Source organism: Westerdykella ornata, assembly GCF_010094085.1.
Source record: "Westerdykella ornata strain CBS 379.55 unplaced genomic scaffold EI97scaffold_38, whole genome shotgun sequence".
Taxonomy (NCBI): domain Eukaryota; kingdom Fungi; phylum Ascomycota; class Dothideomycetes; order Pleosporales; family Sporormiaceae; genus Westerdykella; species Westerdykella ornata.
The window spans coordinates 27,545-50,551 of record NW_022986888.1 but is presented as its reverse complement, the minus strand read 5'-3'; the positions used below and the strand labels follow the sequence as shown (position 1 = coordinate 50,551).

The window sequence follows — 23,007 nt, the reverse complement described above, 5'->3', positions numbered from 1 at the left end:
GCCTTCACCTCTTCATACACCATCATTGACACATTACAGCTCGCTCATTCGCTCGCAAATCCAGAATCCCCCTGCTCCATTCCATTACCTCAATCCAGATTCCTCCGTTTCCCACAAGACAAGACGTAGATGCAGTAATCCAATAGGAGAAGTGGGGTATCACTGCTAATGCCAAACGAGGTATCAATGAAGCAAAGAGCGTAAAGAAACGTAACACGAATCTGCCGTGAGGCAGCAAACCAAACCGGACACCAACATTGACGCACGCGTCTGATGTCGACGTCCGGACATTGGTTCTCCCTTCCGGCGACCATCCAGGCCAGCAGGCCCGAGAGAACCCAGCGGATCGTCGAGTTCATGCCAGGACGCCGCTCCGAATCTTGGACGACGTACTCGAAGCTTCCTTGCGTACGGCCCAGCCTTTGATGGCGATGAGGACCGTCTCCCACGCCAGAAGGATGGCTGTCAGGCCCATGGTCACGGTGAAGGTGAACATGGCATCAAGGCCGTACGACTCGAGCGCAGCAACCGTGTCCTTGTTGCTGACGATGAAGGTGATGCCGCCAGCCACCAAGCAGAAGGACGTGATGATTTCCGTCGGCGGGCGAGAAGGCAGGTACGACGTCGGTTGCCGGATGTACATGATGATGTAGGTGAAGGCGCGCGCAAGGGAGAAGCCCATGAACATGCTGCCCCATTGCGTGTGGATCATGGTCGACAGCATGGAAGCCTGGTGATGCGAGCTCATCATCTTGCCCAGGAGGAGGATGACCAAGGCCGGCATCGGGTTCATGGAGAAGCCGTATTGTCGTGGTTGCTGCCATCGATCGTCGTCATACTGCGACGCCGGCTTCGAGACAAGCACCGAAGTGTTGAGCAAGTCTCGCATCCTGCGCGATTCGACGATCATGCCGAGCTGCATTCGCTTATGTCAGTGACGCGGGGTCGAAAGGGGGAACCGCCGTGAAGCAACACTCACCAGGCCACCACCAAAGAACAACACCGAGATGGACACGTGCTCCAAATCCTGCGGAGCCCATGCATCGCCCCAGGCCGCCAGATGCTCCAGGAAGACATTGATGGAGCCGTACAGGAAGATGACGAAGGATTCGGTGAACTCGGCCGAAGGTATGGCCGCGCTCCGACGACCAACTACCTCCTTGGGGGGCTTGACGTTCCATGCCCAACCCCAGTCTGCAAAGGCGCCCATCCAGCGACCCAGAGTCAGGAGGCCGTATACGAAGAAAATACCGCCTTTGATGAAATGCGCGAGCACGTTGAACACTCCATTCCCACGCTGGGCTACCTGTCAGCATCCACGACTGTTGCATTGTAAAAGGACGGACTTACGCCAATGCCACCGTACACCACGGTACCAGTCAGCAGAGCAACTAGACCCATCAGCAGGATGGTGCGCTCGATGACCACGTAGGTGAATCGGATGAACCTCAAGACGCGCCCAGAAACATAACGGGCAACGTTGCGAGACAGAAAGCGGTCGACGGCAGTGCCCTGCAGAATGCCACGCTTCTCGGATTCAGCATCATAAGCTTCGTCGTCTTCGGTGTATCGACGCGTGGGTCCCAGGAACTGCTGATCCTCGGACTCGCAGCTGGGTGACCTCGAATGGCCAAACAGCGACGCCGAATTGGGCTCAGTACCTTGGCCGGAATCAATGGAGAATCGGTGAGGATTGGGGGCCTCGGTGTTTTGGACGCGCTCGTATTGGGCCATGTTTGCAGCAGTCATGGGCTGCCTGGCCTCGAAATCGATTGCAGAAGCTCTGCTACGACCAGCATAGCGCTCTACAATCGCCAGGAGGAGCCAGGCGGAGGCGACCCAGGTGAAGATCCAACCAATCTTGGTATGCGAGTTGTTCTCGTACAGATCTGGGGTTTTGCGACTATAGACGACGCCGAGAAGCAAGGCGAAACCGTTGAGGGCGAGAAAAGCAAACTGCACAAGAAGCGCAAACCGAGAGCGTGCTACACTCAGCATCACACCTGAACGAGTCAGCGCATCACACTCCCGCGCTTGGGTCTGAGACTCGACGACATACCGACAGGTAAGACGAAGAACCAGGCCACGACCGACAGCGCGATGTGCATGTACATGAGTCCGGCATGCTCGGAAAGACTCCAATAGCTTTGAGGCGCGTCGCTACTGGGAGGCTGCGGGTTAGGCGCATCGTGCATGTCCATTTCGCCATGTCCGGACTCGCTGCCATGGCCGTCGCCATGAGCGGCTACCAGAGGGAGTGCCTCTAGCAGGAGCGCTGCAGTTGCAAGAAGCACCACAGCCTTTCGCAGCATGTATACTAATGTGTCAAGCCGGAAATGGTTGGTAAGAGTCGTAATACCACCGTTTCTAGGTGAGAGGGAGCTCTCGGAGGATCACAGAGGAGACCAGACAGAGTAGGGACACGGCGTCTGCGTCTTATTATGACGGAGGCGGGGTCCCAAGCTCCAGCGGATATAAGACGGAGCACCGACGCGACGGCTGGAGCTCTGAAGACGGCGAATGGGCGGTGACAAAGGATGAGCCAGGCGGGCGATGCAGGGAGCTTAGCAGAGACAGGTGCAGCAGCTGGGGGGGCTGCTCCGCATTATACAAGTACGTGTGACGAATCATTGAACTTGAGAGAGCAGGGCCATTATTAAGGTATTCGGCGGAAGCTCGCCCGTTTGTCATCCATGGAAGTTGAGCGAGCTCTTCCGAAGCTCCCCTTTGAGCAGGCCTACTCCGAGTAGGTAGAAGGCTGGGAGGATACCGCTGGGAAAGGAAAGGAAAACGGGGCGTCGGCGCTAGCGGTAGTTTGCCTTCCGAGCTTTCCGCAACCCCACGACGGCAGTAACCCTGGTCGCTATTTCTGATATCGGACATCGGATTGTATCGCATTTTCACCACGTTCGTCGGCGCAACCAACCAACCGTGTGCCGATGGATTTGCGCACGTTGCTGTGAGTAGAAAAGTTAGCACGATAGGTAATCCATGGTGTCGCAACATGCGGCACTGAGAGCACCGCCTGCTGTCAGACAAGTAGTACTGTGTCCTGTGATAGGCAGCAGGGGCCTCACACGCTGTGGTATGCTGAGAGCCCTTTTGAGCGCTATTTTCTTGGAGGCGTGGCGTGATGTTGCTGACCTTTGTTGCCTTGTCCGCCAAGGGGGCCTGTTGTCTCCGTCGTCGTTGTCCGGAACCGTCGATGAGTCGTTTGACCGCAAAAAGAGGTTCCGGAACCCATCTGACCTCACAACAGGTGACAGCATCAGCGATCGTCGATCGTCACAGAAGCGGGCTAGCTAAGCTTTTGTTTAGCGCCTTGGCAATTGTGCCTCTGCAGCCCTCCCGAGAAAGGGCTCCCTCCCCTCGCTTCGGAACCAGCCAGCTTCCGGTCTTGTGCTCTTCATCCTGTGTATACTTGTACAGAGAAAACACGGAGTACGGATGTACTGTGCATCTACGCCATAAGGGCTTCGAGAGAACAGCATTCCAACAAACGGTCAACAAGATCTCAAAGAGACTCTGCGCAGGGTGCGCAGGGTGTCCCTCCTCCATGACATCAGACTGGAATCCCCAACCACTTGACCCCTCGTGCGAGGTCGTGCAGAGGTACCGTTAAATAACTCCCTCCAAGCGCCGCAGCAATGTGGCTCCGCGCCTCGTACGAGCCTGCGAACGGAGCACTGCTTCTCGTATTCCGTACCAGTGCAAAGACAAGTAGTAGTACAATGACCATGTAGGTACAAAGTCTCTCACCGTCACAAGATTATTAGACTTTGACTCATCTTTGAATCACATCACCTAGAGCAAGGGTTTCTGGCGCTTGCATGTGTCTCTTTGCAGGAAACTCCCAAACCAAACCCGGCACCTCTTTTCCGCCTTCGCGCCCTTTTCTACTGGAAGCCGTCCTCGCCAAGGCTCGTTATTGCTGCGGAGGACCACTCATCACCTGCCAAACTGCAACACAAGACTGCCAACACTGCTCACTTATGATTGCTGAGCACCCATGTTGCTTCCATCAATAATAATGGCGGACGGCGGTTTCGTCCGTGGAGCTTCACGTTCAACTCATCGAGATGCATGCACCTCAGAGCCCGGTCGGGTCGCTTCCGGCCCGCTCAATACCCTAGCCAACTATTTATCCGAGCATGCAGCAGCTCGTGTGAACCCGCTCGCTTCCGAGCACGCGTTCCGCCCTACCTAGGTATCCCAAAGTCCACAGTACCTACCTCCAAGGTACTTGTACTAGAGTCATATGTCGACCCACCCACTGGCGCGTGAAGTCTTGTTTTCCAGCCTGAAAATCGGGGACACATTTTTTTTTTTCGACGGGGTTTGCTTGTCAAGAATGTCCGCTTTCAAAACCTGACCTCGGATATTACGGTGATAGTTATCTGTTGTGGATTCGTCAGCAAGACCACGGGATGAGGTGCGTTCTCTGAAAAGGCGCGCGAGCCGAGAAAACGGCGAGATTCATGTGCATTTCTGGCATTCTTGGTCGGACGCAGCTTCTCCTGTGATACTGTGTAACTTCCACTCTGGCTTTGCGGTTATCGTTGCCGCCAAGGGGTAATTGTATGATTCTGCTGCTTCCAATCGACTTTTCTGCTCACCCCTCATACGGACGGTTTGGCTGGTTTGTGACTGTATACGACTGACGCCGAAATACAATGCCCTCCCTCTACAACTGTAGAACTACCTTTCCTCGGGCATGCCCTCCCTCGACCCTATCAAACGCCTCCTCCCACTGCTCTAGCTTGTAAACATTATCGACACAACCCTTGCACCTCCCTTCTTCAATCAATTGCGTTATCCGAGCAAGCTGCGCGCCGTTGGGGGACACGATGAACCAAACGCCCTCAACCCCTTCTTCCACTCCAGTGGCAGGCTTCTTTGGCACCGGAGGCTCAGCGACGCTAATCACTGTTCCTCCCTTTCGGGCGCATTTCCATGCACTCACGAGCGTTTCCCCACCTACACAGTCGAGGACGATGTCAAAGCAACGACTCTCTCGGTCTTCGTTGACCCAATCCGCGATATCCGTCTTGGTGTAATCCAACACCATGTCTGCTCCCAAGCTCTTGACAAAGTCCACATTGGTAGGCCCAGAAGTCCCTACCACCTGAGCACCGGCTTGGTGCGCCAACTGCACTCCCCAGATACCCACCCCGCCAGAAGCAGCAGTAACAAGCACCCTCCTCTTCCCCATCGTAGACCGCTCCAACGTTTCTCGATCAGTGAAATTCGCTTCCAGCTTCCCATGCACGAACAATGCCTGCCACGCACTCAGCGCACTCAACGGAACCGTCGCAGCCTCTTCGAAGCTCATGTTCCTCGGCTTCAGAGCCATCTCTTCCTCTAGTGCCAACGATACTTCACGGGCGTTGCCCTGTCGGTGGAAGGCCGTTAATGCGTAGATTTCGTCATTGGTTTTGAATCGGGACGGGGTTGGAGACTCGGAGGGTAGTTGCTGGATATAGCCGGCCAAGTCATAGCCGGGGATCGGTATCTCTGGCTCGAGTGGCTCTGGCCATGTGAGTTCGCCGCGTGTCAAGGCGGTGGCCTTTGTGGAGACGAGGTATGCAGTTGGTGAGGGCTGCGGAACGGGATGTGAGGAGTCGAGTCGTGGGGGTTTGTCTTTTGCGGGGCGTGTGATGGCGCGCATGTTGTTGAGCTGCTTTCTTCCTGGGATGTGGGAGACCAAGGGCGTGATGTTTAGGGAATCGCCAGCGTGCCGCTGGCGAGATATGGTCTACCAGCGGGCGGTTCTTCTATTATTACTCATGATTGCATTAGCGAGCACCTTTTTCTGCGGGGTCTGGATGTGGTGCTGGGAAGACGTGGACGCTTACTCACTCATGCCCATCGCTCCGCCCAGATGACGTCAAAGGGATGTCGTAATCAATTCATGGTTCTACTTGTACGGTGCCACATCTCTACCAGGCCTGTGTAAAGACTTTGCAAGACTTCCTTTAATCATCATTGTACTACTATGTACATATGTATTCCTCGCGATATTTTTGGGACATGCAGCTCGGACCTAGATCCTGGTATTGCAACGGTTGCTCCTCGCGCTCATGAAAGAGCGGCGGGAGGACGGGAGCGCTAACTTGCTTGGGGAGGAGGCGTGAAACTCTCCGTCTGGGGTAGGTGCTAGGGTGGGGTCTCGATCTGCTAGGCTATCCGTGGCGGTGGTGCTATCAATCATTTTGCACTATGAACTGTGTACCGTTTCCCTAATTGCGTCATCGAGTCGTAGTTTTGTGATACAATGCTTTAGGTCACGACCCGGAGTTTAAATGCACTCTCTGCGGTGTTTAACCTCTTAACAGCTTTGCTACTCCTCGCTTTCTGTTCCGTGATAGACACTCCCGTCACTCCAGCTACAGCGTAACAGAAGCAATGAGCAACAACCACCCGGACGCAAACATTCACCCTGAAGCCACTGGCCCAGCCAAAGCCACAGCCAAGGTCCGTCAGTCCAATTCTATTCCCTTGCCCCAACAAGCACTCACGAATTCCCAGGCCCATTTCGCCCCCTGCGACCTCCAATTCTACAGCGGCTGGTTCTGTCCCTTTGCCCAACGCGTGTGGATCGCCCTCGAGGAAAAAGGCATCCAATACCAATACATTGAAGTAAACCCCTACCACAAACCCAAATCCCTCCTCGACCTCAACCCCCGGGGTCTCGTACCCACGCTGAAATGGAAGGACAAGCCGGTGTACGAGAGCAGTGTGCTCATCCAGTTTCTCGAAGAGGCTTATCCACACCACAGTCCGAAGCTGATGCCCGAGGATCCGTATCTGAGGTGGAAGGTGAGGGTTTGGACGGACTTCATTACCACGAGGATTGTGCCGGGCTTTGTGCGATTCCTGGGTGCGCAGGATGAGAAGCTGCTAGAGGAGCAGAGGGAAGAGTTTCTGGGGCATTTGAAGGAGATTGCTAAAGCCATGGATCCGGAGGGTCCGTTTTTCCTGGGAAGGGATTTTGGAGCTGTGGATGTTATGTTGGCACCCTGGGCGATGCGGTTCTGGGCCTTTGATCATTTCAAGAAGGGGGGTTTGGGAGTCCCGGACAAGGGAAAGGGAGGCGAGGATGAAGAGGTTTGGGAGAGGTGGAGGAAGTGGGTGGAGGCTGTGAAGGAGAGGAGGAGTGTCAAGGAGACGATGAGTGAGAGGGAGCATTACTTGCCCGTCTATCAGCGGTATGCGGATGATAAGGCGCAGAGTCAGCTGGCGAAGGCGTTGAGGGCGGGGAAGGCCGTGCCATAGATATCTCAGTGAGGGCAGTCTCGTCCAATGTATTCTCCCAAGGGTTATACGCTATCTTGATTCGATATCAAGCAGTCTGTGCCGTTCACTCCATCACACACGTATGCCGACGGTCACAGCGGGGGAAAGTAGGTGTTCAGCTAGTCTAGCGGATGGCAGGGCTTTGGTCGAAGTGGGAACCTACTAGCCGACGAGGATGTTGTAGGATCAAATGCTTCCAGATACATCTGATATGTAGATAATATAGATGTGCGGCAGACATTGGCTTTTCGCACACGTATCTTGTCGGTCGTCCATTGACTGCTGATCCTAAATTTCTCGCTTCCTACTTCGTCCTTGAGGTCTTTGGGAGAACATAGGTAGGCGAAAGTGTAGATGAAAGGAATCGTTAATACTGATCGATCCAGGGCAGTTCGGTTGAGCGGGAGATCTACTATGTACTCTGAGCACGGAGTATGGCCCCGGCGTAGGCATTCGCGCAAGGGTCGGAATCCAGAAGGTGACTCTGCAATCAGCGAGAGGATCCGCGCAGGCCTTGCCCCCTAGGCACTCGACGGATGCTTTTTTCGTACTGTGGATTCAAGAAGATCTGATGAGGGCATCCAAAGCCTTTTCCCTTTGTATCGCAAACGCCACTACGCTCTTGTGCAATTGTGCAATTCTTGTCTGCGCTTGCCATTGGTAAGCAGCGCGCGCCCAGTCTTGGTGTGAGGTCATCGCCGAGCATTCCCCAAGCGGACAACTTTCAAGGTACTGTGGAAGGTTGTTCGACCAACCCCCCCATTCTTTCGCGGCGCGCGTCTGCGCTGTTGCTCGCGCTCTGCTCCCTTCGTTGACGCATGGATAAACTGAAAGCGAAGGCCTCGTCGGCCCGTAATCGACTGGTGGAGCACACCTCGCGAGGGACTGGCACTTCGTCGCTACCCCCAACCCATTCGACACCTCCACAAGAGGACAATGCGAACACGACGGTCAATGATGCCGTCCCAAGACCGCTGACCGGGACCTCTGCGAAGGATTTTGCTGCTCCACAGCACCCGCCAACGGAGCAATCCAGGTGTGAGCCACCTACATCGCTGGAGTCATCGGTCGACGCTGGAGAACCTGTCCCAGTACCCCCGCGAAGAGGTAGCGCCTCAACGGCCTCCAGGTACCTTGAATCCCTCCTTAATTCCGCGAAGACGCAACTGACAGCTATACAACAGAACCGCTCAAGATGCTTCAACCCCGCAACTACGAGCTGTCGGTCGCCCACGCAGCAACTCTGCCCCTCAGCGATCGACATCCTCATCGTCACAACCAAACCGACCCATGATGAGTTACCGCCAGCCGAGTGTCGGGCTAAGACGATGTCCATCACCCGGTCCTTCACGTACTACCTCAGCGAACCCTACCGGTACATCCACCCCCTTGAACCGGACGGCTTCACGACTACCTGTGCTTGACGAAACGTGCGCTCTCGAGCACCAACCGACGAATGCGACGGATCCTGCACCATCTATCTCATCGGAGGGATCAAGGCAATCAGACGGAGGACAACCGAGCAGGCTGAAAAAAGCTTCAATGGCGATCCAGTCGAAACTCGGCCTCACAAAGACAAATCAGGGAGAGGATGGTATTACCAGGCCCACTACTCCTACAGCTGCTCAACCCTATGGCAGGGAGTATAGTGCCAGCATGGTAGATGTGTTGGATACCCTGGGTATGTCACGTTTCATGTACGACCTCAGTATTGAGCACTAACCCCTTCAGATCCCGAAGTCCAAGCTATCACCTCTCTCACTAACGTACAAAACTCCCTCTTCGTACCCAATCTGGGTAATTGGGTAAATCGACGACCAACATATGTACTGCGGCCGACGCGCAGTGAAAGGCAAAGCCTGGAGGAGATCAATGCCGTTCTTGAGCCGGCGAGACGGACACAAGCAGAGCAAGAGGCACTTCAAAGGGCTGAAACGCAAGAACCACCTGAAGGTAAACTACACAGGACGCGGTCGGAAGCTACGCTGGCCACTGTCGCTACCATTGACTCACAACTAAGCGAATCCCGTTTTGCCGTTTTGCCACATGGTGCCTCACTAGCTGGCTGGAGCAGGGAAGACAAGGCCGAGTTGAACGACCACGTTAGACATATGTTGCATTCCAGAAGATCGAAGTTCAAACGTGCTATGAGGGGATTTGGTCAATATGTCCGGAGACGTACGTCACACGACCCAATTCTCTCTGGCCTAACTAACATGTGCGTAGCCTTGGGTTTCTTGGTCACATTGTATGCCTCCTTGATCACGTTATTCGGTCTAGCCTGGGTGCTCTTCCTGATCGGTTGGATCAATGTTGGCGGTCGCCAGATCTACGTTGTGCACGTCATCGACAGCGTCCTCGTCGCTCTCTTTGGCGTCGTCGGCTATGGCCTTGCACCCTTCCGCGCTGTCGACACGTATCATATGATTTACATCGCACATTATCATCACTATACCTGGAGCCGCCGGAAAAAAGACCGGCTACCTAAACTTCACGACCGCAATGATCTTCCCTCGCGGAATGCTCCCGTCTCTGGACCAATGAATCCCGATCCGGAAGACCCAGAGAAACAATGGGAGTTCACAGTCCTGACGCCCAAGCAACAAGCAAGACTGGAGCACCACCAAGCCAAGTTCTCCAGTTCTCATTCGTTTTACCAGCCTCACGAAACAGAGACCCATTACGCCTTTCCTCTCCGCTTCCTCATCGCCATCGTCGTCCTCCTGGACTGCCATTCCCTTCTTCAGATCTCGCTAGGGGCGACTACGTGGGGCATTTACTACAAGGACCGCCATTTCGCGATCACCACAGTCATCCTTTGCCTGTCCATCGCATGCAACGCCACGGCCGGTCTCCTCATTACCATTGGCGACCACAAAACCCGTAAGAAGGACGTCATAGAGCGGATGAACCGGCAAGAGTTGACCGAGAGGGCGATGCACAAGGTCGAAAAGAAGAAGGAGCGGGAGAGTGAGAGTGAGCGCGAGGATAATGATGACGCGGGAAAGAGGAAGAAGAGTATGGAGATTAGGAGGAGTCTGGATATCGTTAAGCGAAGACTCGTGGAGGGCAAAAGCGGGCTGGGGAGTGAGAACGAGAGTTCGGGGTCGCCGGGTGGTCCGTTGAAGAAGGTGGAGGAAGGTAGTGCGTATCCTTAAGGAGATGTTTTTTGATGTTTGAAAAGTACATATGTTGTGGATGTTTCCATAGAGATTCTCCATAGAAATAATGGATAATATAAGGATCCTGTCCTAATTCTAGGGTCTTTAGATGGTGATATGGATTACCATCAGAAAGTTGAATTTCCCAAGTTAACATTCCACTGCGAAATGGGATAATAGCGCGGAACGCCTCACACGGAGAATGGATTCTCCGAGCCGAGGCCAGCGCGCCATCGCCCAGCCTTCATGGTCTTTTATTTGGGCGCTGACTCCCGCATTCACAGTCTTCCTTGAACACGGCTCTTGATCAACCCCGCCCGTCGTGTGCCTGCGTCCCTCCGCCCGGCTTCCATACTCAGCTGCGCGCGCTGCTTCGAGTTCACCCTGGGGAACCTGTGTGGCAAGCCCTATAGATACGTCATCGCCCCGACGGGTACACTACGCCGCGCAGAGTAGAGGCATCGCCAATTGAACAACAGGTTGAAGCTTACTCGCGCACTTGTTCGCTCAGCGATTGCACCCTCTAGACCACCTCGCGGAACTTTCTGTGACTTTGACTAGTCATGGCAGTTCCTACGCAACTCGCTTGTTAGTATCGTTTTGAAAGGCCGTTGCATTCACTATACTAACCGCTCTCTTCAGACCGCACATCCAAGGGTATTGGGGTTTTGAATGCGGCACCGCTCTATGAGCCGCTGCCTGGTTTCCAGCGGTATAACCCCTGCACCACATCAACTCCAGATCGATGCTAATACATGTTACAGTCCCGAGGGCAACCTCCGATGCTGTTGTTACTCTTCCGATGGCAGGTACTTTGCTTGGGCATCTCCCGAACAGGTTTCGGTTATTGATGCCTCCGTCGGCCACATCATCACTACTTTGCCTACCCCGAATGTCTTTGAGTTGGGCTTCTCTCCTCTGGGAACCTATATCATAACTTGGCAGCGCCCTTCGAAGGACGAAGATGGAAACGCGACAAAGAACCTGAAAGTCTGGCGGACCATCGCGGGGGAGGATGAGACCGACGAGAATAGGAGCGTCGTTGGGCAGTTCGTACAGAAGAATCAGACCGGCTGGAATCTGCAATACACTGCGGATGAGAAGTTCTGCGCACGTCTCGTCACAAACGAAGTCCAGTTCTACCAGTCCGGAGATTTGGGAACTGTTTGGAATAAGCTCCGTGTCGAGGGAGTGGCTGACTTTGCGCTTTCCCCGGGAAAGAACCATTCAGTTGCTGTTTTTATGCCGGAGAAGAAGGTTGGTAAACGTTCCCGTGGAGAAGTACTCAACTGACACGCTCCAAACAGGGCATGCCCGCTGCCGTCAAAGTCTACCAGGTCCCTCAATTCAACTCCCCTGTTTCGCAGAAGACCTTCTACAAAGCGGACAAGGTGCAATTGAAATGGAATGCCTTGGGTACGAGCCTGATTGCTCTCGCACAAACCGAAGTCGATAAGTCAAATATGAGCTACTATGGCGAGACCAATCTGTATATCCTTAGTGCGAATGGCACTTTCGATTCGAGGATCGACCTGGGTGGGTGATGCAGACTCTCTGAGCTCTGTCCAAGTCGTGCTGACCTATGGTTAGATAAACAGGGACCAATTCACGATGTGGCCTGGTCACCGAATTCGAAGGAATTCGGCGTGGTCTATGGTTATATGCCTGCTAAGACGACCATTTTCAATGCTCGCGCGATCCCCCAGCACAGCTTCGATCTTGGTCCTCGGAATACCATCCTCTTCTCTCCCCACGGTCGGTTCGTACTTGTAGCAGGCTTTGGAAATTTGGCTGGCCATATGGACATCTACGATCTTGAAAAGAATTATACCAAAGTGTGCACCATCCAGGCTTCCAATTGCACTCACTGCGAATGGAGTCCGGATGGCAAGCATATTCTGACCGCTACTCAAAGCCCCCGCCTACGGGTCGATAATGGAATACGTATCTGGCACGTAGGCGGTGGTCTTATGTACAACGAGGATATGACGGAGCTGTACCATGTTACTTGGCGCCCGCTGTCGACACTGCAACACCCCCTTGAGAACCCCCTGCATCCCGTTCCGACCCCACATCCCTCCGCTCTTGCATACCTGAGTACGATTAAGACTCCCTCGAAACCTGCAGGCGCATATCGGCCACCAGGTGCCCGTGGAACTGCCACTCCTCTTCACTTCAAGCGCGAAGACGAGGGCGGCAATCCAATCATCAACGCTGGCATCTCGTCCACGAGCACGGCATATGGGAACGGAAACTCCTTTGGCAGGCCTCGCCGTCAGGTCCCCGGCGCCGAACCCGTGGAACATCATCCCCCCGGTGCCGCTCCAGGTGGAGGTGTCAGTCTGACGGGGACTGGAGAAGGTGATGAGGGACTGTCCAAGGCAGCTCTGAAGAACAAGAAGAAGCGGGAGGCTAAGAAGGCCAAGGAGGCAGCTGAGAAGGCAGCCGGCTTAGCCGCCGATGGCATTAATCCACCCAGCGGACCGGCAGGTCGAAGCCCTGAGCGACGCGACGGTCACAACCGCAGCAGGAGTCGGAATGGTGGCTTCAGTGGCCAAGATAAACCTCGAAGTGCTAGCCAGCGCCGTAACTTCACCGGTACCTCTCCTGGGCGCCCTGGATCTGGATCTGGAGACCAGGGACACCAATTTCAGCAACACCATCACCGGGGTGGATCTGGCCATCATCACCAGCAGCATCCCAGGGCCGGTCAGGCTGCACCTGCGCCGGCTAATATTCAGACGCAGAACCAGGCTCCGCCTGATGTCACTGTGACGAGCCCTGGCGCCGGTGGTCCTCAGGACAAGAAAGTTAGAAGTCTTTTGAAGAAGATACGGGCCATTGAGGATTTGAAGATGCGGCAGGCTGGTGGTGAGAAGCTGGAGGATACCCAGGTCAAGAAGATTGCCACCGAGGACTCGATTCGTAAGGAGTTGGAGGCTCTGGGGTTTCAGGGTTAATAGCCTGTGGCCCAGCCTGACGTAGTACAAGCGACTGCTGTTCTGGATGATTGATAGCTTTGGTTTTCTGCATGGCATGGTTGTTCAGCGAGCGCCCTTGTATGAGACATATATGCATCATGGCAAAAAATGCAGCATGTAGAGAAAACGGATACAGAGGATGTGGAGGGCTAGTTGGAAAGGAGAGGTCCTTGACTCGTATCAAGGGTTAGCAAACTTGACTGGAACCAGATGTTGGGTTTCCGTGATCTTCGAGCCCATGCAACGATATGAGCATGTCGCGCACCGCTATGCGCATGTTTGTGTTCGACATTACTTTTGGTGTCACAATATGGGCGCCGATTTTAAGTTTTAAGGGTTGATTCTTGCTAACTCCTGACTCTCCCATCCGCCACCAGACTGTGGTGCGCTCGACCCTGAACCGTGCACCCCTAAAAGTATTGCCCAGCCGCGCCACGCCCACGCCTTCGAGAAGCACGACAAGATGAAAGTCAGTCGATGCGCGGTTCATCCTGGTCTGCGTGTGCGGAGGCGTTTTTCGAAGCGGGGAATTGAGTTGGGAGCGGGAGAAGGTGGAATCGTGATAGGTAAGTAAGACAAGGTGCGTGGAAGTCGCGAGTCGGACTCGCAATGCGCGGACACGGAGGGGATTCAACCAAAAAGCTTGGGAGCAATAATATCAGGCACCAGTGCGGGTGGTGAATTAGTCTACTAGTCGTGCGGGCGTGGGACCGTGGGTAGCGTTTGGGGGGCTTGGTGGTGGAGAGTACATGAATAGGGTACTTAGGAGATGGGGTTTGCTCCTGTGTGCCGGGTTTGGCTCCATTTTGGGTCGTCTGCTGTGCTCAAGTTTCATCAAGCCTTGACGGAGCTTCATATTCATTCACTGATTGAGTTACGGCTTGATCGATTCCAAGGGTTGGCTTTTTGATACGTCGCAATTGGGTGGTAGGGAAAAGGAGACAACCCTTAAGAATCAAAAGGGCATCCAGCAACGGCCACGTCCAGGGACGACATGGTTCTCAGAGATTCAGACGCGATAAGAGCCCAGGAACACGGCAATGCAAGACACAAAGTGAAAAAGATGATCAGAAGGTGGAGTTCCTCGAACCCCGCGGGCCGAACGTCATCGACGACAATGACGCTGGTTGCGAATAAGGCAAATGGTGCCACTTCGCCCAAGTCGATCCCGAGGCTCTCGACGCCGATACTAGAGGCGCACCCTACGATGTCAGAGAAAGCTTTGGATGAGCACATAAAATCCTTACAGGTCGGACTCTCACCATGCGAGGTGGACAAAGGTATCCAGTCAGGCACAGCAACATCGCTCCTAGCCGAGGAGAAAGCGTCCGCAAAGGAATCTGTACCTGAAATGTCACCAGACCGGAGCACGCAAATTGGAAGTCTGCAATGTACACAGCCGCCGAATTCAGCGTCAACTCCAATCCAACCACCTCCATCCAACCCAACCACATCTTCTCCACAACCTCAATCCACCGAATCCCATCCCTCTCCCGAGACAACAAACACTACCCCACGAATACGCTCGCACAAATCAAAACCAAGCATCCACATCCCCCCAATCTCGCCAGACACCGGCCACCAGCATACGTCCTCCACGGAGTCCGACATCGAAAAAGCGGCAATGGCTCTCGTCCTGCCTAAAAGTACAATCACGACGACGATCACCGCGGCAGCGACACCTGTGGCGCCGGAGCCGATTGGCAAAAGGAGGAACTCCGTGAAGAGGGGGTGGATGGACAGGTGGTCGAGGCTGTGGGCGCATGAGAGGGCAGGCCGGGGCTAGGTAGAAGATGAAGGATTTGGAGTGGCAGTGTTAGGAGGGCTGAAGTTGGGGAGGCAGGGCGGGATATAGGCCAGCAAGTCCGCGGAAGGAGAGAAAGAGGAAGGAACGAAGAGGCCGATTGTATGGTTGAGGCAGGAAGTGCTGTGCTACTCTAGCGTGGAAACCCGAACTTTGTCAATACCTTCTAGTGAGTGATAGGGCAGTTTCAACCTGCTTGGAATATTGTACAGAATGAAATACCCATTGCTAAGTCCACGGCACCGCTTTTTTTTCTGTGTCTAAATGCTGTACAGGGACGGAGTCCTCCGAAAGTCTAAAGTCAGCACAATGACTTTTCTACAGTACAAGTACGGAACAGCTGAAATATCTCCGGTGCGCATATACCTCACCCCTGCCAAACGCTACTCAACCTCCTTCGCCTCATTGTCCTCCCCGGACTGATACTCCGCAGTGCCGCACCCGCAAAGCTGTTCTCCAAAACTGCATCCTCCAAGTCATCCTCTTCCTCAATTTTACTCGCCACCTCGGGCGGTGGCTCCTCGTCAAACACCGCTTGCAAATCCGCATGCACGGAGAAGCCACTCCAACGCCAAAAATTCCACTTTGACCGCTCTGCTGGACATTGCGCTTGCGCATTGTTGCGCTTCGACTTCCACAGGTAACGCCGCTCGTACCATGAGACGAGGAGAAGGAGTGGGGCGTTGTGGATACGCACGAGCATCACGTTGAGTTTGTGGAACCAGCGAGGATCGAGGATGAATTTGAGGGGGGGTAGAAGCAAGACGGCGAGGACATTGAGAGGCGGCCTGTAGGAAAAGAGGGCATCGGACTTGACGCCTTCGAAAGTGAGGACCGCACGGCGGAACTGGATCTCTGCCATTGCATCTGCGGCGATTTTGGAAAACGTGTTGGAGAGGATGGAAACGAGGACTGTGAGGAAGAGCGTGTTGCCGAGGAATGCGTATACGATCATCAGACTGGGGCCTAGGATCTGGTGGAATTTGGGCGCTTCGTCGATGCCGGTGCCATCGAGGCCGAACCAGATCCACAGCATCCATTTGGAGATACTGATAGGGGTGGGCGGGTCCCACAGGTCGGTGTCGGTGTTGCCCATCGAGAGCCACTTCAGCGAGACGAGGAAACCGCCAAAGCACCATACTGCGATGAGGCTCAGGGCAGTGAATTCCTTCATCATAGCTCGTAGGGAGATGAAGAGCATATTCTCTGGCATCAGATTGAAGGCCAGCCGGGGAAAGAGGACGGGTGCCGCGATTGCGAGTACGTCGAGAGCTTGTCGGCCTAGTTCGGGGTCCCCCGTGACCCAGCCGCGGATCCTCAAAGCCAGATATGCCAGGTATATACCCACGAAGGTGATGTCAAGGAATGACCACAGGTTTTGAGTCTAAAAATTAGCGGTCTGACAATTCGGGGATGCCGCATAGTACTCACATGCACAGCCCAACCATGGCCCAGCATTGCCGCACACTCGTCCAGAACCCAGCCTGAGCCGTAAATAAGGAACAGACACTCTGAAATATCGAATGATGCTCCAGAGCGGTTCATCATACAGAAGGAGTACAGTACAAGAAGTACGATGAACTGAACCACTTCGATGATACTACGTATACGAGGCACACAAAGCCGGTACTGGTTCAGCAATGGCGCCTTGCGGGGGTCGTAGAGTGAAATCGCTTTGTGCTTGTAATGGTCTGGGATAATGTCCATGAAGGCGGTGGGCTATCGCTCAGCGTCAGCAGACGAATCTCTAGCTGCCATTGCGGAGCTCACCGTGTAGATTATTCTCCCTTGATATACCGCGTCAATAACCCTCACGCAAGCCGAACTACTAAGGAAGACTTTACTCTCCGAGATGATGGCAACTTCCAGAGCGGTCAGCTTGCCCTCATAACCGCCCTGCATTTGGTAGCGAGAAGTGCGGCGCTCCGGGCAGACTTGAGTAGGGGCATTCTGGAAAGGCTGAAAGGGGGCAACCAAGATATTGGCGAGCAGCAAGAGACCTAGCCGCCCGGAGCTCTCCTCATCATATCGGCGTAGCATCTTCATGGCCACCAGTTCGCAGAGATTTGCTCGAGTAAGGTTTACTGTTTGATGGTGTTGGAAGTGCTGCTCGCGCAAAAACTGGAAACGGTTGACGAGGAGGCAATACACTGGCAGGTGCTTTTAGCTCGCATAGCTCGATGGCTGAACAAAGTAACAACGCACCGACCGAGACATCGTCCTCGTTATATAGCCGGTCCACTAGAGGCTTCACAACAAGGACGTTGAGTCGTGGTTCCCGCAGCTGGTCCATTGTGTAGGGGTCTTCGATGTTAGCTCGCACAATCCTCCGGATTCTACATATTCATCAGCCAACATCTCAGCAATTTCAACACAGTGTCATCCGTTGGAAAATAGCACATTTTCCTTGACGGTCGGCCTCCCCTAACCAGAGATGACTCACCGATGAATGGTATAATAGACCTGCAAATGCTCATACGGATCCTGAAAGAAAACCTCCCCGGGCCCGATCTCACCTCCGTCCTCCGGATCTGGCCCCTCATAATCCTCCAGCAATGTTTCCTGCTCTTCCCTGTTTCTCACAGCTCTCAAAGCTTCGCTCAGACTGCGATGAGTGGAACTAACCTGCTCTAGACGCGGCCGGTTCAATTGCTCGGGGAGGCGGATATGCTGTCCATTCGTTCTGGTCGGGCGGCCATTAGTATCTGCGCCCGATATGTCGGGTGCGATGCTATCGGCCTGTCCTGCGTGTTTGTGATCCGATGTGGCGCCGGGATTGGGCATATAAGTGGTGGCAGTTCTGCGTATGTTAGAGTTAAGTTGCTACTGGAGTTGGCGAGTCCAATTGATGTGGTATCCTTTGTCGAATGCAAAGGGTGGGTGACGAGCTGTTGAGAAGAAGAGAAGTTTCGGCTTGGCTCGAAGTGGCAACAATGGACGGGTTGTAGAGAAATTCAATTGAGGCGTCTGCCGCCCCAACTTTGTGTGATCATGGAACCCGGCTTTAGGGAATACGTGTTCAATTTTCTAGAGTCGGGCGATTTGTTTTCCATTAAAGATAATCCGGAGGCACAGTTGTTTGGAGCAGGAGGCCAAAGAGCGAATGATGCGACGTCCGGATAAGCTCAGACCAGGTTACCTGATACAGTTAGCGGCTCAGCCACTAGTGTATTCCAAAAACAAAGGTGGGACGACAACGGTACCATCCTTCCTGTCTCGCCTTTCTTATTTGGACTTCAACAATTGCATCTCCTGACGCGGCAAGTCCATTGCTATGTGCTGAAAGCATTGATTACTTCGGCCGGCACGGAGACTACAACTTGCATCGGTTCCGCGGCCGGTTACATCTTCCCAACTCCTTCTCGTCACCTTCCACTAGTACTACTACTTCAGGGCGCTGATATGTGTGTCAAGCTCCCAATACCTAACCTAGTATCCAGGCGCCGAATTCTCGAACCCTTTCCAGGACTCAGGATCCTGCCATACGCCAATTCACGATGTCCGATTCAAAAACCTGCCCCTCTGGGAACCTCTATCCCTTACCCTCGCGCGAGCATCTTCTCAACAAGTATCTCAATGTGGAGCTTACTTCGTGGTCCCTTCCAACCCCTGCTGCCATCATTGATCGCGCTATCGTGCGTAGAAACTGTGACGCTATGCTCAATGTGTGCCATGCACTTGGAGTTGCCTTCAGGGCGCACGTGAAAAGTCACAAGGTGTGTTATTATATCTCACTCTCTTAAGGTTATGACGATAGCTGCAACAGTTTATCTCGCTATCTCGAAATTCGTAGTAAATATGATGGGTTCAAAAGAGCTGATACGGTGCAACAGACAATTGAGCTTTCGAGGATGCAGGTGGGCGATGACGACTCCAGAACCGCACATTTCGCCGTTTCGACGCTCATAGAAGCGGAGAACCTTGTGCCTTTGGCCAACGAATACCAGGCGCGCGGTAGAAAGTGCAATGTAGGCCTACTTCTCTTTGCTATCAGGAATCCCCCTTGACGTGTGCGGTCTCAATCTATTCGTCCCAGTCGTTCGGTTGGCTTGAAATTCAGTGGCCATGAATGCTAGCCTGGCGACCAACTGCTTAACGGCGATATCATTGATGCTGAGACCAACACATCGCAGATCCTGTATGCTGTCCCCCTCCCTCCGTCCAGCCTTCCCCGTCTCCACCACCTCGCCGCCCGGCTTCCACCCAACACCATCTCCATCCTCCTCGACAATCCGACCGCCCTAACCGCCTTTCTCTCCCACCCCTCTGCATCCACCGCCTCTATCGGCATCTTCATAAAAATCGACACCGGCTACGCTCGCGCCGGACTCTCTCCTTCCTCACCTACCTTCAGATCTACTTTGCAGGACATGGTACGCAGGAGTGGAACGTCGTTCACCGGACTCTACAGCCATTATGGGCACTCGTATGGCGGCAGTGGCGAAGACGATGCGCTGAGAGGGCTGCTAGAGGAGCTGCAAGGTCTGGAAAACGCGGCGAAATATCTTCCTGCAGAGTTTCAAGGTAGCTTGGTACTCAGTGTGGGTGCCACGCCCACCGCCACCGCCGCACAGAACCTATTCTCCTCAGATTCTGGATCTGCTAAGGTCGCCGAAGTGCGCCAAACCCTTGCCAGATTAAAGAACAAGGGTTGCGAAGTCGAACTCCATGCCGGCGTCTACCCCCTCCTCGATCTCCAACAAGTGGCCACGCACGCGCGCCCCGCAAAGATTCCACCCAGCCAGAGCTCCAGTTCACACAACAGCTCAGAGACACCTGCATTCCAGCCCCTCTCCAAATCCAACATCGCTCTCAGAATCCTAGCGGAAGTATCCAGCGTCTACCCCGAGCGCTCTCCACCTGAAGCCCTTATCAATGCTGGCTCCCTAGCGCTGGGTCGCGAACCCTGTAGATCGTATCCTGGCTGGGGAATCCTCTCTTCGTGTCTTGAACTCGGATCCGAATCGTCCACCACAGCGCCTATCTACGACGAGCAGGGAGATAGAGAGGGCTGGATCGTGTCGAGGATCAGTCAGGAGCACGGGATTCTGGCCTGGCAGGGGGAGAGCGAGAGGTTCAGGGAGGTACAGGTCGGGGATAGAGTTGCGGTCTGGCCGAATCATGCCTGTGTTGCGGGGGCGGGTTTTGGGTGGTACTATGTTGTGGATAGCCAAGAGACGGAGGAGACGGGAAAGGAGAAGGTCGTGGATGTTTGGGTGAGGTGGCGGGGTTGGTGAGAGGCTATCTCAGGCCGGGACTAGATAGTAGGTGCACAAGTAAAGGGGAAAGATATAAACAGTATGAAGTTAATCAACGGAAGCACACCGAGACAGAGAGCGTACAGATGCGAGCATGGATGCCAAGCGGATCTATGTTGATTGATAAATGGCCTTGTGAATGGCTAGCCAGGCACCAGCCGGCTTGATGAAATGAAATAGTGCCTTCTTTGACGTGCGAGTGAACACCTGGACTTCCCCTTCAAGTTTGATCTCCAATTCAGTGCGATTAAATTGGTGGCAATCTGACTACACCACCGGAAGCGTGTTGTGACGCTTGAAAAGCGGCGGAGTGATGACCGCTGCGAACCCACTCTGTTCGTCGGACGTGGATATCAAGCCCTCATTAGAAGAACAGTATAGAGCCATGTGGAAGAGGCTCCACTACATCAGCGGTTTAGAAGGGGCTCTGTGTCCGGGTACGGGTCGCGGACAAATGGCCCCACCAAGTTCCTCTAAGACGTAGCCATGTCGAAAGGAGCACCATAAGAGTGCACAGTGTCATGGAAAAGGAGATTCGTGTGGACGACCGCCTCCGCCTTCGCGGGGACGCGCCCACCGTAACCGTCATCGCTTATTCTGATTCCCCCGTCCTCTTCCTGCCCCGGTAGCAGCAGTAGGCGGTGGCGCCTGTGGGAAGGCGGGAGGAATAGGTACGGATGGATATGCAGCGCGGGGTGCTAGGTGGTCTGGCGTCTCCCACTTCATGCTCTGGGCATAGAGGCCAATGGCTTTCACCTCATTGAGGATCTCGTTTAGCATCTTGCCCTGCACAGCCGATTCGTGCAGCATCCGGTTCTGGAAGTGCTCTCTGTCCTGACGGTTTCGATCGTGGAAACTAGCCGAAGAAGTGCGCCAGTTTTCTTCCCGCTTGTCGTGGAGGGAGTCGGCTACCCTCCTGCACTCTTCCACCCATTTGATCTGGCTGGACAGTAACTTGACTTCTTGGCGAATGAGGTCGTTGGTGGAGGTGTTCTGGTCGTCTCTTTCTGCGATGGGCGAGGGGAATGGAGCTCCTCCGGCACCACCGACCGAGCCCCTGGCAGACATTGGACCTTGACGCGATGCTGGGCCACCATGCTCATCTTCCCATGTGATTCGCTCGTGCCATTCGTCCTTGAATCGCCGCAGTAGTCTTTGTACGTGATTGACGCATTCTGCTGTGTCGTCCTGTATCTCGTCCCTCAGCTTCGAGAGCAGGTGTTCCAGGTCCTCCTTGGAGATGAGGGGCATGATGTCCTCGTCCTCATCCACCTCGTCGGTGTGCGCACGCTTGCCGGAGGCGTCCATCCCTTCTTCCTCCAATTTCCGCTTCTTCCTCGACACAAAGTCCTTCTCCAGTTCGCCGTCCGAGTCGCGCCTTGTGCGCTTCTGCGCAGTGGACCCAGCAGCAGCAGCAGGGCGGGCGGTGGAATCGCGACCACCGTTGGCGCTGCTTTTGACGTCCTTGAGGCTCGGGCGCACTGTAATGGGATACTCGGCGCCGTCTTCATCTTGCACGATGGTGAGTTCATAGGTGCGCGAGTCGTCGGTCTTCAGCGAGAGCTCGAGGGAACCCTTTGCCGTTCCCCAGGCGCTGTCGCGCTGGTCGAGCTCGCGCTTGAAGTCATTGATTGCTGCGGCAATGCGCTCGGCTACGCGCGACACGAGGGGATCGATAGTGGGTGAGTTGGTTTGCGACGAGGGCGACTCAGGTTGCTGGTCTGGCGACAGCAGTTGGGGTGATGAAGTCGACGTGTCGTCGGCGAGCGCATCCTGGGCGGACGGCGAGTCCATGGCAACGGAGAGAAGCGCGCGAACACAGGCGCAATCGACAGGCGATTGGAGTAACGGGGAGCGCGTAAGGTGAAGGTGGCTGGTTGGCTGGTGGTGTTGGTAGTGGTCTGTCTGCAGGTGGTAGTTGATCGGTCGGTGTTGAGGTCGCGCGCGGCGCATTGATCGTGGGACCTGCACTAAAAGAGCGCATCCAGCCGGGGACCCGGACTCTCGAGCCACTCAGACTCCCTCCCGCGGCGGGCGAGAAGAAAACCCCCCGTTTGCCAGAACGCATCCCCTGGATCCCGTTGCTGACCACACGGACTCCAGGAGCGAACAGGACAACTCGCGAGCGCTGCAGTGCGCTGGCCAGGAGGAGAGCCCCCGGATCGAGCTTCGTGCACCACTCTCTGCCTCCCACACCTCACCCTCCTCCACCGCTCTTCCGCCTACCGCTCTGCCTTCTTTGTTTGCGCCAACATGCCGTCCCCTTCTTCTCCTTTTCCTTCTTTCCTGCTGCTGAGCTGATTCCCATGTCATGCTTATTATCTTCAGACATCTCCCTCCCCGTGCGATCACTGTCTACTCCTAGCCCAGCCCCTATCTCCGTTACAAAGGGCAACTGACATCGGTCTGAACGCGCATTCGACGCCCACCGGACGCTCGCTCTTGTTCCCCATAGATATAAGCTGGTAGGAGGGAAGGGAAAGAGAAAAAATACAGTGGTGGACCTG

General features: G+C 54.6%; 10 protein-coding genes across 10 annotated transcripts; 5 read left to right on the top strand and 5 right to left on the bottom strand.

The window, feature by feature from the left end:
* Positions 1-138: 138 nt before the first annotated feature.
* EI97DRAFT_208895 (uncharacterized protein) lies at positions 139-2,665 on the bottom strand. The gene is made up of 4 exons (XM_033793754.1): positions 2,060-2,665; positions 1,351-2,003; positions 980-1,297; positions 139-916 (listed from the first exon to the last, which is right to left on the bottom strand). Exons 1-4 carry the CDS (start codon positions 2,310-2,312, stop codon positions 356-358), a joined length of 1,785 nt encoding a protein of 594 aa, XP_033649965.1. The 5' UTR covers positions 2,313-2,665; the 3' UTR covers positions 139-355.
* EI97DRAFT_209233 (uncharacterized protein) lies at positions 2,220-3,222 on the bottom strand. Its single transcript, XM_033793756.1, has one exon. The coding sequence runs from the start codon at positions 3,004-3,006 to the stop codon at positions 2,440-2,442; it is 567 nt and encodes a 188-aa protein (XP_033649964.1). The 5' UTR covers positions 3,007-3,222; the 3' UTR covers positions 2,220-2,439.
* Positions 3,223-4,484: 1,262 nt separating this feature from the next.
* On the bottom strand, positions 4,485-5,947 carry EI97DRAFT_208892 (NAD(P)-binding protein). The gene is made up of 2 exons (XM_033793753.1): positions 5,860-5,947; positions 4,485-5,774 (listed from the first exon to the last, which is right to left on the bottom strand). Exon 2 carries the CDS (start codon positions 5,666-5,668, stop codon positions 4,685-4,687), a length of 984 nt encoding a protein of 327 aa, XP_033649963.1. The 5' UTR covers positions 5,669-5,774; positions 5,860-5,947; the 3' UTR covers positions 4,485-4,684.
* Positions 5,948-6,338: 391 nt separating this feature from the next.
* On the top strand, positions 6,339-7,522 carry EI97DRAFT_436919 (glutathione S-transferase). Its single transcript, XM_033799230.1, has 2 exons — positions 6,339-6,474; positions 6,529-7,522. Exons 1-2 carry the CDS (start codon positions 6,406-6,408, stop codon positions 7,273-7,275), a joined length of 816 nt encoding a protein of 271 aa, XP_033649962.1. The 5' UTR covers positions 6,339-6,405; the 3' UTR covers positions 7,276-7,522.
* A 300-nt stretch (positions 7,523-7,822) lies between these two features.
* EI97DRAFT_436918 (uncharacterized protein) lies at positions 7,823-10,551 on the top strand. The gene is made up of 3 exons (XM_033799229.1): positions 7,823-8,425; positions 8,481-8,977; positions 9,028-10,551. The coding sequence occupies exons 1-3, from the start codon at positions 8,115-8,117 to the stop codon at positions 10,452-10,454; spliced, it is 2,235 nt and encodes a 744-aa protein (XP_033649961.1). The 5' UTR covers positions 7,823-8,114; the 3' UTR covers positions 10,455-10,551.
* Positions 10,552-10,730: 179 nt separating this feature from the next.
* EI97DRAFT_426323 (translation initiation factor eIF-2A) lies at positions 10,731-13,691 on the top strand. The gene is made up of 5 exons (XM_033797187.1): positions 10,731-11,045; positions 11,100-11,169; positions 11,222-11,714; positions 11,765-11,993; positions 12,048-13,691. The coding sequence occupies exons 1-5, from the start codon at positions 11,021-11,023 to the stop codon at positions 13,415-13,417; spliced, it is 2,187 nt and encodes a 728-aa protein (XP_033649960.1). The 5' UTR covers positions 10,731-11,020; the 3' UTR covers positions 13,418-13,691.
* A 741-nt stretch (positions 13,692-14,432) lies between these two features.
* On the top strand, positions 14,433-15,224 carry EI97DRAFT_445752 (uncharacterized protein; the record flags this gene model as incomplete). Its single annotated transcript, XM_033799987.1, has 1 exon — positions 14,433-15,224. The coding sequence occupies one exon, from the start codon at positions 14,433-14,435 to the stop codon at positions 15,222-15,224; it is 792 nt and encodes a 263-aa protein (XP_033649959.1).
* A 155-nt stretch (positions 15,225-15,379) lies between these two features.
* On the bottom strand, positions 15,380-18,498 carry EI97DRAFT_504205 (uncharacterized protein). Its single transcript, XM_033802813.1, has 6 exons — positions 18,446-18,498; positions 17,686-18,381; positions 17,448-17,578; positions 17,013-17,392; positions 16,674-16,961; positions 15,380-16,626 (listed from the first exon to the last, which is right to left on the bottom strand). Exons 2-6 carry the CDS (start codon positions 18,024-18,026, stop codon positions 15,610-15,612), a joined length of 2,157 nt encoding a protein of 718 aa, XP_033649958.1. The 5' UTR covers positions 18,027-18,381; positions 18,446-18,498; the 3' UTR covers positions 15,380-15,609.
* On the top strand, positions 18,449-20,632 carry EI97DRAFT_436913 (uncharacterized protein). The gene is made up of 3 exons (XM_033799228.1): positions 18,449-18,958; positions 19,076-19,210; positions 19,376-20,632. Exons 1-3 carry the CDS (start codon positions 18,740-18,742, stop codon positions 20,477-20,479), a joined length of 1,458 nt encoding a protein of 485 aa, XP_033649957.1. The 5' UTR covers positions 18,449-18,739; the 3' UTR covers positions 20,480-20,632.
* Positions 20,633-21,085: 453 nt separating this feature from the next.
* On the bottom strand, positions 21,086-22,813 carry EI97DRAFT_445749 (uncharacterized protein; the record flags this gene model as incomplete). Its single annotated transcript, XM_033799986.1, has 2 exons — positions 21,086-22,465; positions 22,727-22,813. The coding sequence occupies 2 exons, from the start codon at positions 22,811-22,813 to the stop codon at positions 21,086-21,088; spliced, it is 1,467 nt and encodes a 488-aa protein (XP_033649956.1).
* Positions 22,814-23,007: the final 194 nt, after the last annotated feature.